This window comes from Leguminivora glycinivorella, chromosome 1 (genome assembly GCF_023078275.1).
Source record: "Leguminivora glycinivorella isolate SPB_JAAS2020 chromosome 1, LegGlyc_1.1, whole genome shotgun sequence".
Classification (NCBI taxonomy): Eukaryota; Metazoa; Arthropoda; class Insecta; order Lepidoptera; family Tortricidae; genus Leguminivora; species Leguminivora glycinivorella.
Genome location: NC_062971.1, coordinates 14,480,938 through 14,494,583, shown reverse-complemented (window position 1 = coordinate 14,494,583; position 13,646 = coordinate 14,480,938). Strand labels below are relative to the sequence as shown.

Here is a 13,646-nt window from a genome sequence, read left to right as displayed (position 1 = left end):
TCCTCGTGCTTTTACTGTTAACATCTGGTTGTTTTAATACTAAGACAATTTCTACCTGAAACCCAAATTAATACATGTATAAGTAATTTCAAGCTTTTGACATCATAACAAAATTATAGACGCCGAAGTCAAGTAACTTCGCAATCCATATCAATAGTTCTACTCTGAAGTCAAGTAACTTATCAATAAATATCAATATTTCTATGCTGAAGTCAAGTAACTTAGCCATCTAATATGAATTGCAAGTATCTTTCGCAAGATACTCGATTTCAAGATAGAAATAGGGTAGATACTTGACTTTAGCGTAGAATACCCCGTTAAAAAAGATACTTGAATTTTTTAAAGTTCTGTATTTTGAAAAATATACATCATAAAAATTTCAAAAAAATAATGTATGCAACAGAACCCTACAATTTTAGGCGTAGTAAGTAAAGAATACAATAGTTGTACGAAAAATAGTTTACTTACAAAGGTTTTGTACGAAAAACAAATTCAAATTGCGACATCCAGGGTAAAAATCTCTTGACTTTACGAAAATAATTACACAGTTTATTATTATGAGTATTATACCCTACATTTAAATTTTCACAAGAACGTTCACTAAACACTTGATCAGTTATCTTTTAGTTAACTACTTACCTTAATTGCACAAAATACGGTTAGGTACTATTCTTCCTCGATGACTCCCAAGAGGTATCTGTTGTTGTTAAATTGAACTACGTTACCGTCTCCCATAACCATATTATCTTCACACAATGATTCTTGCAACCTAAAATAGTATCTTGTCTAAATATGTCAGTTTTTGAAATAAAGGAACTTATATTGACATTTTTTAACTGTGCCTGAGGTTCAGTTAATTAAAAAATGTCATTAGGCGGGTCTACACAGAGCGAGCATCGTTGCGAGGACTGAGCGTTGGAAATTGTTCTTCACTCGGCGAAGAGCCAATGATACAGAGGTGCCGATGCCGACTCGACCGCATTAGCGCCCGCGTTACCCTCGGCAGAACTTACACTTACAGCCTCGATCGGTCGAAGCACATAGACATTGGCATATAACCATTCATAAATTGGCTATTTGCCGCACGACTTGCCTAATGGTTAACCTAACCATATAACCAATAGCAGCTAAAAAATGTGTTCGTTTACTCACTTGAAATCCGAATCCAGCAAAGAGGTGACGGATAGAATAGCAGAGTCAGTGATGTTGTAAATGTCGCCTGCATCTCCCCTCTCAGGCTGACTGCGGGTAGTTCCGATGGTCTAAAAAGTATCACCATAACATGAGTTATGCCATTTATTAAATAATAAAGGCTAAAGGAGCCTCTGCATGTGAAGCTGATGATCCTGGCTTCGAGTCGCGGTAAGGGAATTTCTTTGTGTGATGCAATTTGTTTATTCAAATATTTCTTCCTAAGTCATGGTTATTTTCTATACCGGGTGGACCCTGTAACAAAAGCAAAAAAATTTAGCCTATACTCCTAATACTGACCAAATTAGTTCAGCGACTTTTAAACATACTACATACATACTTGTATTTTGATGTGTATCACCTATAAAAGTTTTTACTAAGAGGTACCTATTGTATTGCGAATTGTTGTCTAAAGCGTGACAGACAACGTCCATGACAACAACAATAATGGTGTACATTGAAACTAGTATTTGTTTTGTATCAATAAAAAAAATATGTTTTTAAAGTCGCTGACGAAATGTTGGTCAGTGCAAGGAGCCCACAGTTTATTTTTATGCTTTTGTTACAGGGCCAGGGCCAGGGTTTGGTCTTGGGTTTGTTACCGGAATAAGGAATATTAGTTTGGGGTTGGGGCTATTTAGTACATTATTGGCGAGGTAGGTACGAAAAGAGAGGATTTTTTTGACGTAGTATTAAGGTGCAACTAGACAGTTTCAGTTTCAGACATTGTAAAAGAATCTCATACTATATTGTATTCCAGTCACAGATATCTGTGACGTGACATCTAGGTATTTAGCAATAAAAAACTATATTAAGAGCCTTTGACGACCCGGTTAGGAGAAATGTAGCTTAAACTTTTTTTTTCACGAGCCTTTCTATTTAATTCATACCATGTTTGAGAAAAACACTATACATGCCTTGCCGTGAAAAGGACTCTTAGCTGGCAACAACTTATTTCCGGCGAGGGCAGTAATGTACTATTACGTAAAGTTTAGTATTAAGTTTTTAAACTTACGTCTATTATAGCCATTTGCATTACAGGCACCTCCAGGTTTAGAGGCTTTATCAGTTGTGGGTTCTTTATCTCTCGAAGGCCGTACTCAATCGACCGACTCGCCTTAATAAAAAAAAACGAATTTTATTAATACGTCCACTTTACTGTAAAGCATAATAAAAAAATCGTGCCCCGAGAGGTATTTACCAATCTACGTTTTTTCGTCGCCGCAGACACATTGGACTCTTCAGTGCCTTTGATTGATGGTTCAATGCCGTATTTCTTGTATCTGTTCAGCAACTGAAAGAAGACTTAAGCTACATTTTGTTTCAGCATTGTGTTTCCTAGGTTTTACACTAAATTCAGCACTACATTAACGTCTTTTGTGTAGTGACTATAGTTAGATAGCTTCATTGGGCATTTTCTTCAAGTCGTCAATGATTGTCCTTAGTCCTTATATTGCGTGAAAATAAAGATAAATGCAAACAAACGCACAATTGCGTAACTCTAAGAAATCTTACCATCATGGTACAAATCATAGCTATAATTTCCACAATCAACATGGCGGCACTAAAATTGTGTGTTTCCACCTCCTCCGAAGACTTAAGCGTGTCTTTTATAGTTTTCTGTAAAAAATAAATGTTTATCTATTATATGAAGGATATTCAATGCCTCAAAAACGCAGGCGTGTCTCTTCTCCGCCAAACGGAGTCAGTTCACCTTGGCTTCTACTTTCCGGAATGTGTCAGTAACGGACCGCCTAGAGCGACTCGGGCTAACACTCAACTCTTACCTGAACTTCGGTTCTGCTATTGAGTCCAAGGCTAAAACTACAGCTAAAAAACTTGGCATCCTATTTAAAGTGAGGAGGTATTTCTCGTCGGAGCAACTTCTCTTCTTATACAAGTTGCAAGTTCGGTCGTGTATGGAATACTGCTGCCACTTGTGGAACGGCTCTGCCAAATACCAGTTGGCAGCCTTGGACTCAATAGAACGTCGAGCTCGAAGACTCATTGGCGACGTTCCGGCAGGCAAGGCAGGATTACATAGCCTCGAGCATCGCCGTCGAGTTGCGTCCTTGTCCGTCTTCTACCGGATACATTCTGGAGAGTGTGCACAGGAACTGCATGACCCGGTTCCTCCTTCCCCGTTCCATCACCGGACAACCAGGCGCGGGGAGCTGTTTCACCCCTACGTTGTCGACCTGCCTTTCATTCCCACGAAGAGGTTTGCCTCTTCTTTCCTAATGCGAACTACTAAGGAATGGAACATGCTCCCCTCATCTGTATTTCCGGGCGAATACAATCTGGATGTATTCAAGTCAAGAATGAATAGGCTATTACTGAACTAGTGAGCTACAACCTCGGCCTTGTCGTCACTTTCCATCAGGTGCGACTAAGGTCAATCACTGGATAGTTTATAATAAAAAAGGAGTCATATTTTCTATACATATTTACTTTCAATTATATGAAGATGTTCTGCTAAATTACGTGTCCCGTATAACGTTTAAGGTAAAGTATTTTTACACACCAAATGGTAAAAACTCTCAAAAGTTGCATTTTATCCACCAGAGTGCAAAATAATTCCAGACAACTATTTACATATGCATTTTGATTTATTATTTAGGTAATCACACTACTATACATACAATAGGTTAATTAAAAACTAAAATAGATACCATACACCAAAGAACAAGCGGCTAAGTCAACTGTTGGCGGAAATTGAACCCAGGTCTTCTCTTCAGCTTACCCAGTTATTAAGGTGCTCACCTCTACACCACCCCAGCCGGCGGCCGTAAACTGAAGACCCGGGTTCTATTCCATCACGAATAAGATTGTAATTAAAAAACCCTACCTTCACAAAACAGAAACATTTACAAAACATCGCGTGCAGCAGGTCCATGAAGCCATTGCCCAGAAGGAAGTCGAAGGCTAAAAGACTGCCGCACAAGATGCCCCCCACGACAATGCTTAGAGCCTGATTCCACATCTCGGGGCTTCCGGATGGGATTACGATACGATTACATATCTCACAGAAATTTTTCATAAGGACTGATAATTTTCATGTACGCGTGACTGAATTTTGATCTTTGATTCTAATTGTCAATCTTGTCATTTGTTTACTTCTTGGAAGATACCAAAGAGAACTGCGTTTTGCATTGAGGTTGATTGTTGAGTTGAGTTCACTAACCAAAGAGTAAATTAGTAAGTGTAATAATTACGTATATATAATCAAGCCTGTATCACAAAATGGGGTAGGCAGAGCACATAAACTACTAAGTTTCAGTGCCACTTTTGGCAAAAAAGGGGTTGCAAGAAATCCAAATTGTGACATTGCAGTGACAGGTTGCCAGCCTCTCGCCTACGCCACAATTTAACCCAAATTTAACCCACATCCCACAGTCGTCTTCTACGACACCCACGGGAAGAAAGGGGATAAGATTACTAATCAAAAAATACAAAATAATACAATAATAACAAGGAGTCTTTAACTTAAATATTATTAAATGGGTACGCAGAAATAAGGCCTTTTCCCCTTTTTAACCGACTTCAAAAAAGGAGGAGGTTCTCAATTCGACTGAATGTTTTTTTTTTTTATTATTTTTTTGTATGTATGTTACTCGATATCTCCGAGAATCGTGGACCGATTTTCAAAATTTTTTTTTTGATCGAACCGGTATAACCCCGAGATGGTCCCATTGGCACCAAGTCAGGGTCTGATGATGGAATCCTGGAGAAATCGAGGGAACTCTTCAAATGTTATAGGCACATGTAATGTTTTTAGTCTATTTTTCAAAGGTACACCAGTATTTACGTCTGATGGTAATAATTTTATGTGGCTGAGCTGATGATGGAAGGTCAACTCCTCAATGGTTAGGAGTTTAAGGATAATTCTTTCACTACTGTATATGTATTCGGACTGATACATATAATATCACTAGGAACCACTAAAAATCAACAAATAAATAAACTTTTTAACAAAAAATAAAACCGCCTTCAAAAATAAGCGCGTTACAAAACACGGAGAAACTAAAAAGCCAAAAATAATAAACCTTTCAATTCAGATTTCTTATCGTATTGCAATAAGCTAAACATCCAAATTATAAACAAATCAATTATTTTTGGAGTCGGTACCAGCCTGTGTATGGTTGGGTGGGGCAAACAGGCAATAGCAAGGCGACGAACAGGTCTGGTACCGACTACAAAAATAATTGATTTGTTTATAATTTGGATGTTTAGCTTATTGCAATACGATAAGAAATCTGAATTGAAAGGTTTATTATTTTTGGCTTTTTAGTTTCTCCGTGTTTTGTAACGCGCTTATTTTTGAAGGCGGTTTTATTTTTTGTTAAAAAGTTTATTTTGTTATTACGATACCTATGCATGATACCTATAATTATGTAGAAATCTACTTTCTGGTAAATGTCCCAGAACAGTCGCCATGGAAATTAGAGATCCATATGTTGACATATGCCTCTTAAAGCTGATACAGAAGACCTGTAACGCAACTGCTACAGGATTTTTTTGAAAAAAATACCATACTACAAAAAAAAAAAATTTAACTAAAACATAATAGTACATTGTGCAACAAGGGGAGGAAGTTGAATATTACTAATGAGAGTAAGTTGACGCGACGGCTTGCCGGAGCGATTTAAAGACTCGAGTTAGTAATATTCATACTCCCCGAGTTACACACAATGTTTTTCATCACACTCGCAATGTAAAAAATATGTAAATAGATGTAAAAAAGTTAAGTACGGTACAAGAAATTTCATTATTCCCTTGGGAGAACGATTTTTCTATAACTCACGCTCCGCCTGCATACAATAGCACATTTAAAGTGCGGGTGTGATGAAAAACCCATTTGGGCTATCACAAGATGTCATTTTGCCTCTAGCAAGCTTTTCACTACACTCCGGGAAACCCGTGCTATCGGCTACCTACGACCTAGTGCTACAACGCAATAAAGCCTTCATGATACTCCCCCTGCCTAAGTTCCTTTCATACCTTCATAGTTACCGTTTTTGAAGTAACCATGGCGACGCGTATTGTTTTACTTGACAACGTAGTGTGACTTGCATGTGAATGCTTTTTTGTAAATAATTATTTAAATTGCTAATATTGCTTGTGGCATTACTAGTTCAAAATGGTAAGTTAAATATTGATTTGATTCTAATAAATATCAATAAAATGGTACTGCTATAATAAACGTAAGTAAATATATTGAAAATGGATGTTCAATGCAGAGATATTTGATGATTTAACAACATGTCTACGATATTTGTGTCCAATTTATACAAAACATTCAAATAAGTTATTGATAAGTGACATTGATATCCTAAGCAATATAGCAATAACGTAGTTGAAGTTCTGTTTATGAGAAAATAATGATAAGATAAGGCATACATTGGAAAGGTTATTATAACAGTGACATAGTCATGCTTTGATAATGGATTTTTTTACATGTTATTAGCAAATTACTTCTATAAAAAATATTTCGTAATGTTTTATTTTTTAGCCACCTAAAGGAGGAAAACCCAAAAAGGCACCAGGTATGACTTATTGTTTATTAATGATACCGTTTATTACTACAACTATAAAATTAAATGAGATTGATATTTATCAAATGTTTCAGTCATCATCATCGATGGCGTGGACACGTCCGAGATGACTCGAGAAAAACTCGAACAATTCATTCTTAGAGTAAAGGATGAATTGGATAAAGAGAGAGAAGAAAGAAACCTCTTCCAATTGGAAAGAGATAAAATTCGTACATTCTGGGAAATCACAAGGCAGCAACTAGATGAGGCAAAAGCTGAATTGAGAAATAGAGAAAGAGTAACAGAAGAGACGCAAGAAGAGAATGAGGCACTCTTAGAAACAGAGAAACAGAAAATAAAACATTTGAAATATGAACAACAAGCCGCCGCAGCTGCATTAAGAGCTGAAAATTTGGTGGCTCTTAAAGCTGCCAAAGAAGAGCATGGCGAACAAGAGATGGAACTCCTAAATGACAAAAGAGCCTTACGAAAGGAAATAAAAGAAAAACAATTAGCCGCCCAAGATGAGTTGCGAAGAGCTAAATTGATGCATGCTGAAGAGCTCTCTAAAGCAAGAGCATATTTTGAAGAAAAAGCGCGTCAGATTGAGGATAAAGCGGATAAAAAGCTTCAAGAAACTAAAATGGAGTTAACGATTAAACATAGAACAGAGATAGCGGAAGTAGAAGAAAGAAAAAATAAGCAATTGTCAGAATTAATTGCTCATCACGAGAGAGCGTTTTCGGATCTGAAAAATTACTATAACGACATCACATTGAATAATTTAGGTCAGTTTTGTTTTTGTTCGAATGTCACTTACACTAGTTACAGGAAAAATAAATGGTCCCTAAACATTTTAATAACTTCATAGGTTTGATAAGCAGTTTGAAGCAGCAAATGGAGGATATGCAGAAGGTAAAAGAGCGGGCAGAGAAGATTTCACGCGACTCCGTGGCCGAAGCCAAAGGCCTTAGGGAGCCTCTGGAAGCCGCCATTATTGATAATAAGGAGCTCAAGCGGCAGATGTCTAATTACGATAGGGACAAGGCGGCTCTTGCTGTAAGTTTTGTTTCACTAGGTAGTTAGCCTACCAACCTCCTCAATATTGCACACGATTCTTACTACCCGAGTTACACACAATGTTTTTCATCACACTTGCAGTATAAAAATATACATACATACATACAATCACGCCTGTGTCCCATGAAGGGGTAGGCAGAGCACATGAAACTACTCAGGTTTCAGTGCCACTCTTGGCAAATAAGGGGTTGAAAGAAAACAAAACTGTAACATTGCAGTGACAGGTTGCCAGCCTCTCGCCTACGCCACATTATAACCCATATCCCACAGTCGCCTTCTACGACACCCACGGGAAGAAAGGGGGTGGTGAAATTCTTAACCCGTCACCACACGGGCAAAACAATAAAAATATGTAAAAGTATAAAAATATGTAAGTAAAAAACTAATAACTAGGGAAATATCAAAATATTTTCTTGTCGTTTTTTCTTTCGTGTATGATATCTATTTCAATTTATAAAAAAATAATAAGTTAAGTTACGGTACGTACTAGAAATTTCATAACTGCCTAGGGAGATCAATTTTTTATAACTCCCTCTGCGCCTACACGCATTTGCACATTTACTGTGAGTGTGATGAAATATAACTAAATACCCACTAGTACTAATAGATTGAGTCACAAGTCACAAGGTAGCTACTCGTATTTCTGGCGAGGACATTGAATCCTGAAATTCCTGAACGAAGGAACGGTTTCTGTAAGCAATAGTGTACCTTTCTGGAGCTTAGTAAGGATTCAAGTGTTAAATGCCCTAGATAGTAATTATTTTGCGGCTTTTGACACATACTGCTTCTTATATCATCATCAGTATCATCACCTGTAAGGAAATTATTAGTATCTTCCGAAATATTACCACTTCAATCCCTGGCGAAGTGAAAAAATAATTCTAGAACCATGCTGTAGTGTATACCTTGTACCTCGGTGGTTCGCATTTGTCGAAAAATTTATGGCCAAACTGCCTGCCGCTGTATTCTAATGCATGAACTACTTACTTTTAAATATCATTCAGGCCAAAACAAAGCAGCTAGCAATTCTCGAGAAGCAATACGAAGTCCTGAAATGGGAGTACGAGGTGATCCAAGTGCGTTTCGACCGCGTGCTCGCGGAGCGCGACGAGCTCAAGGCGAGGTTCTCCAGAGCCGTCCTGGAGGTGCAACAGAAGGCGTCCATGAAGACTGCTCTGCTGGAATCTAAGCTGAAGGATATGTATGGACGGGACAAAGCGCCGCAGGAGTTGCATGTGAGTTTAATCATTTAAGTTCCTAAATTATTATTTATTTAAGTTTACACGGGAAATGCTTTCGTCACTCTATTTCTCCTCCCTCTGAATTTATTTATTCTTATTCTCTAATAAGCATTAGGTAAGTATCAAATTATAGGCGCACACATGGTTTTCCTATGCCTATTATGATGGATGATATACTGTGGCCGCTTTTCCATAAAAGTGGAGTCCCCATTTTCCTCTTTGAATTTACAATAAACTAGGAGATGTAAAATATCAACGTAACATACATTATCAATCATAGTAATATGGGTAATGATCTTTTTTGTTTTTTTTTTTAATTAATCATCAAGAGTGAATAACATACTTAAGTAGGTATTAACATTTAAGACAAAAATATATATATTAAGCAGGAAAATGAGGTCTACGTTTGTATTAAAGCACCGGCTAGGGTGGTCGACCCGTCTTACATGATTCATCTAAGCTATTGTAGATTATTTATAATGCATTATTTTTTGGGAAAACTAGGGCTTGGTAAAAGCTAAATTTCAATTTATATATTTTTGTATAATATTCATTCATGACGAATTGTTCCCAGGAACTTCTGAAATTTAAAGACACACAAGTTGAAGACCTTCGCTACGAAGCAGCGCGTTTACGGAAAGCTCACGATGACCTTCTGGCAGCGTATGAAGCTAAATTGGCCAAACTTGGAGTACCAGCTGAAGAACTCGGTTTCAAGTAAGAATTATTTACGATTTATTAAAACGTTATTTTATTGTAATGAACAACAAAACAGCCAAATGAAGTTTTGAATTAGACGCCATCTACAAATCATGGTGCGAACTAGCTCACAGGAATAAAACTAGATTGAGTATAGCGCTATCTGTGCAAGTTCATGAGAACTTTCTCGGCGTCAGAAACCATATTTTATAATAACGCCATCTAATATTTTTTCCTGGAACTATTAAAAGTTCGTGGTAACTTTGCGAGTAAAGAGATAAGGTACCTTTTGAGCTGTTGATTTAGTCCATACAGTTTTTACTAGATGGCGCTGTAATTAATTCCGTTGTTAGTTACAACGTATCTAACTAGATGGCGTTTTGACAGTTTTAATAAGTGAAATCTGGCGCGGCCAATGATGGTATTTATGGACTGATAATGGCCGGAATCAACATTAGCTAATAATTAGCTTTAAAGTTAATAATGACTAAAATGAGCTTTGTACCAAAAATAATATAACATGTATGCTGTGTTTTACAATCTGCATCAAATGCGGTTTTTCCTCTGTAACATAATAATATATGTTGCTTTTTAGAAGAACGCTGAACGAATAGGTACCAACCTACATCTATTGACTATTTATGATGATTTGATATACGTTAAATTGTTTCAGACCGCTAAAAGCTGTGGCTGTGGCAGGATTATCTCCAGTAATAGGACAAGGACCTGCCGGCTTGGTCACCAAAGATCAAATTTAATAGGTACAGTTTCGTGACATTTTTGACATATACTTACCTACCTACTTGACTTTCACGGATGGATATTTAGGTACATAATACAGACCGAGTGTTTTTTTTTTTTTATGAGAGGATGTCTCCAAACAATCGAAGATAGATAAAAAACTGTCTTTGGTTTGAAACCTACACTCGATTAAAAATTATGCTACCTTGTCTAAATTGTTTTCATAAAGTCTGTCCTGTCTCCTTTCTACTTTTAATTCGTTCATGGTTGCTTACCCTGCCGATACTGCCCCATATATTATATAAATATACTCTGTAGTTCTGTACCTATTCGAAAGATACATTATGATAGTATTTAAAAATACCTAAAGGTACCCGTGGCTGTGGCTGGTTGTTCATGCATAGGACCCGATTTTCTTCGAAATAATATCTTTAAAACCTCGTGTTTCTGGTCTCGAAAATACTAGCCGATCAAGATATTTTAGATCCGGCCTGCACAAAACACTCATCGGTAATAAGAAACATTTAGATACATAGTCGCAATAACTATTTTTTCCCCTCACTAGCTCGGAAACACGTGTTTTGTCCTTTAATACCAGCGGGTAAAAACGCATTTTATCCACTTGTGGGTAAAGTAATTTGACCTTGAATAAAGTCAAATTAACTGCTTTAAAATTGATAAAAGTATGTGAATCTAGTAATACAGATGATTTACCACCTGTAGAACTACTGGAACCACTGATAAACGCATTTTTTGCGTTGTAGTTTCCTAATAACTATTATCAATCATCTATAATAGTTATTTGTTTTACAAGGGGGCAACGTAGTTGTTTAACCGCACGTGCCAATATTGATATCCGAGCAAGCGAAAGATTCCAATATTGAACCGCGAGCGTAGCGAGTGGTTCAAAGATTCAAAAAGTGGAATCTTGAGCGTTGCGAGGGTATCAAGGCACGAAGGTTAAACAAACTTTGCCACCGAGTGAAACACAAAATTTTTCACCACACCAACACGAACAAAATACTGACTATAAAACATCAAAATATATGAAATCCATCAATTTATTCAATATTTATGATTCAAAATCATCATTTATAGGTAAAATCTAGCAGCCAGATTAAGACATCGAGTTAAAATTTGTATGAAATTACTTTGCCCCCTTGTGGATAAAATGCAATTTTGCTATCTGTTTCCGAATAGCAAAGAAAGCCTAGTTGGTGTGGTGAAAAAATATTATCTTCAGCATAACCAATCATCTATATCTGTATGTAGAATATTGTAGATAAAAAAAACTGCTATAAGTACCTACTACAAAAATTTCCTAGGCCATAATTTTCCTTCTATGAGTACATTTTGGGTCAAAATATTTCAGTGTAACCTCAAATTATCACACCGTCATTACTATTAAATTATAAGTACATAATTATATTCTTATATTCTGTGCTAAAATCTCCTTCATTACATCAGCATCACAATGGCCAGACGAAGATGCTTGATGATGACTTTTCGTCGCCACTTTAATTAAGTATTGAAGTGAAATCAACGACTTCTCAAGAATAATCCACATAGGTATGTATGTAATAAGTTAATATTTAAGTAACGATGTATTAAGAAGTATCAAGTCAATCGGACGAGAAAGTTAAATGATAAGTTGCATGAAACGCGATGTACTGAGATAAGATTGAAAAGGTAGGTATTTCAAGTCAATCGGACGAGAAAGTTAAATGATAAGTTGATAACCATGACATTTCTTGCACATGTAGGTAACCTACGCGTTCTACTTATTTAAAAAATCATTAACTATAACATTGACGCCGCCAATGAATTCTTCAGTGGCTCCAATCAACCTGAAAATAGACACGCAAAGGTCAACGAAGCACATGAATAAAACAACCCAATCGAAGCCAATACGTGTGGTTTATTTCCTACTAACTCTTTTATTTATTTTATGTACAAAACGTCATAAGGCAACAGTTCCAAATGAATGAAAACGCATACGATGGATACCTAGTAATTTAAACATTTCGCATTTTAGCAAGAGCGCCGTACTTTAAAAAATGCTACACACAAGCTTTTACTGTAGTGTCTCAACAGTAATTACGGGTGATGATCAACTAAATCCTGGTTCTGTGATACCTACTGATAAGCTCAGTTTTTGAAGTTATTTTATCTTTTAAATACCTAGACACCTTACCAACTTACTTTTCAGGATTAAGACAGGTTAAATACCTTAGTGTAAAACTTAGAAAAGTAAGCGGTGAACACTGCAGGGTGCAATTTTGAGACACGGTCAATATACACATTATGCATATTAAGTAGATTTATGTAATGTTGTTCATATAAATACGTGCAAATATTTATGCAAAACAGGTATAAAAGTAATACAAAGGATTGACAGAAGCCAACCTTTGAGCCTGGCGTATATGCCTTTGGCATGTTGCTGCACCAGTCCTGATTGATTATACACAAGGTGATGACTGTAATGAGGAGGCCCACTCAAAGATTATGACAGATGACGCCACCTTATTAGTCCATTGCACAGATTTTGGAACAATTTATTAATTGTCATAACTGCAATAATTGTACAAAGTATGCTGTTGTTTCAAATAAATAATTTTCATTCATTTCATTTCATATAAAGAATTTCATACGTGAAAACGAGAAGAAGATATTTTTTTTCCCCTCACTAGCTCGGAAACACGTGTTTTGTCCTTTAATACCAGCGGGTAAAAACGCATTTTAGATTCCGGTTCGTTTCAACCAAAAATCATAATGCCCTTTTACATATTTGACTAAATCTCAAATTGTCTTAGTTCCATAATGCCTTAATTCCCAAATTGACTTATTTTCATTGCAATAATATGTCATAATACCATGTACACATTACACCTAATATCCAAATTGTATAGTTGGTAAAATAAACAATTACTACAAATACCGAACTATTATTTAGACTGAAAGTCAAAATATATTAGTTTCATAATCACCAAAATTCAATTTGGTGAACGTTCCAAATGGCACTGTCTCATAATACCTAAAATAAAGAAAATAAATTTTGTGGTAATAGACTAAGAGCCCAGCCAGACTATTCTCAAGGATGAAACTTTGGGATAATGTAGAGTTCGTATCGACGTTAAATGTCTGCATATTTTCTAGTTCG

General features: G+C 36.4%; 2 protein-coding genes across 2 annotated transcripts; one reads left to right on the top strand and one right to left on the bottom strand.

Annotated features, from left to right (window-relative positions):
- Nucleotides 1–574: 574 nt before the first annotated feature.
- LOC125238195 lies at nt 575–4,174 on the bottom strand. The gene is made up of 6 exons (XM_048145817.1): nt 4,040–4,174; nt 2,707–2,811; nt 2,393–2,485; nt 2,207–2,308; nt 1,153–1,262; nt 575–769 (listed from the first exon to the last, which is right to left on the bottom strand). The coding sequence occupies exons 1-6, from the start codon at nt 4,172–4,174 to the stop codon at nt 667–669; spliced, it is 648 nt and encodes a 215-aa protein (XP_048001774.1). The 3' UTR covers nt 575–666.
- Nucleotides 4,175–6,295: 2,121 nt separating this feature from the next.
- On the top strand, nt 6,296–10,599 carry LOC125232625 (dynein regulatory complex subunit 4). Its single transcript, XM_048138373.1, has 7 exons — nt 6,296–6,334; nt 6,704–6,737; nt 6,821–7,513; nt 7,597–7,784; nt 8,810–9,040; nt 9,621–9,763; nt 10,419–10,599. Exons 1-7 carry the CDS (start codon nt 6,332–6,334, stop codon nt 10,501–10,503), a joined length of 1,377 nt encoding a protein of 458 aa, XP_047994330.1. The 5' UTR covers nt 6,296–6,331; the 3' UTR covers nt 10,504–10,599.
- The last annotated feature ends 3,047 nt before the right edge of the window (nt 10,600–13,646 follow it).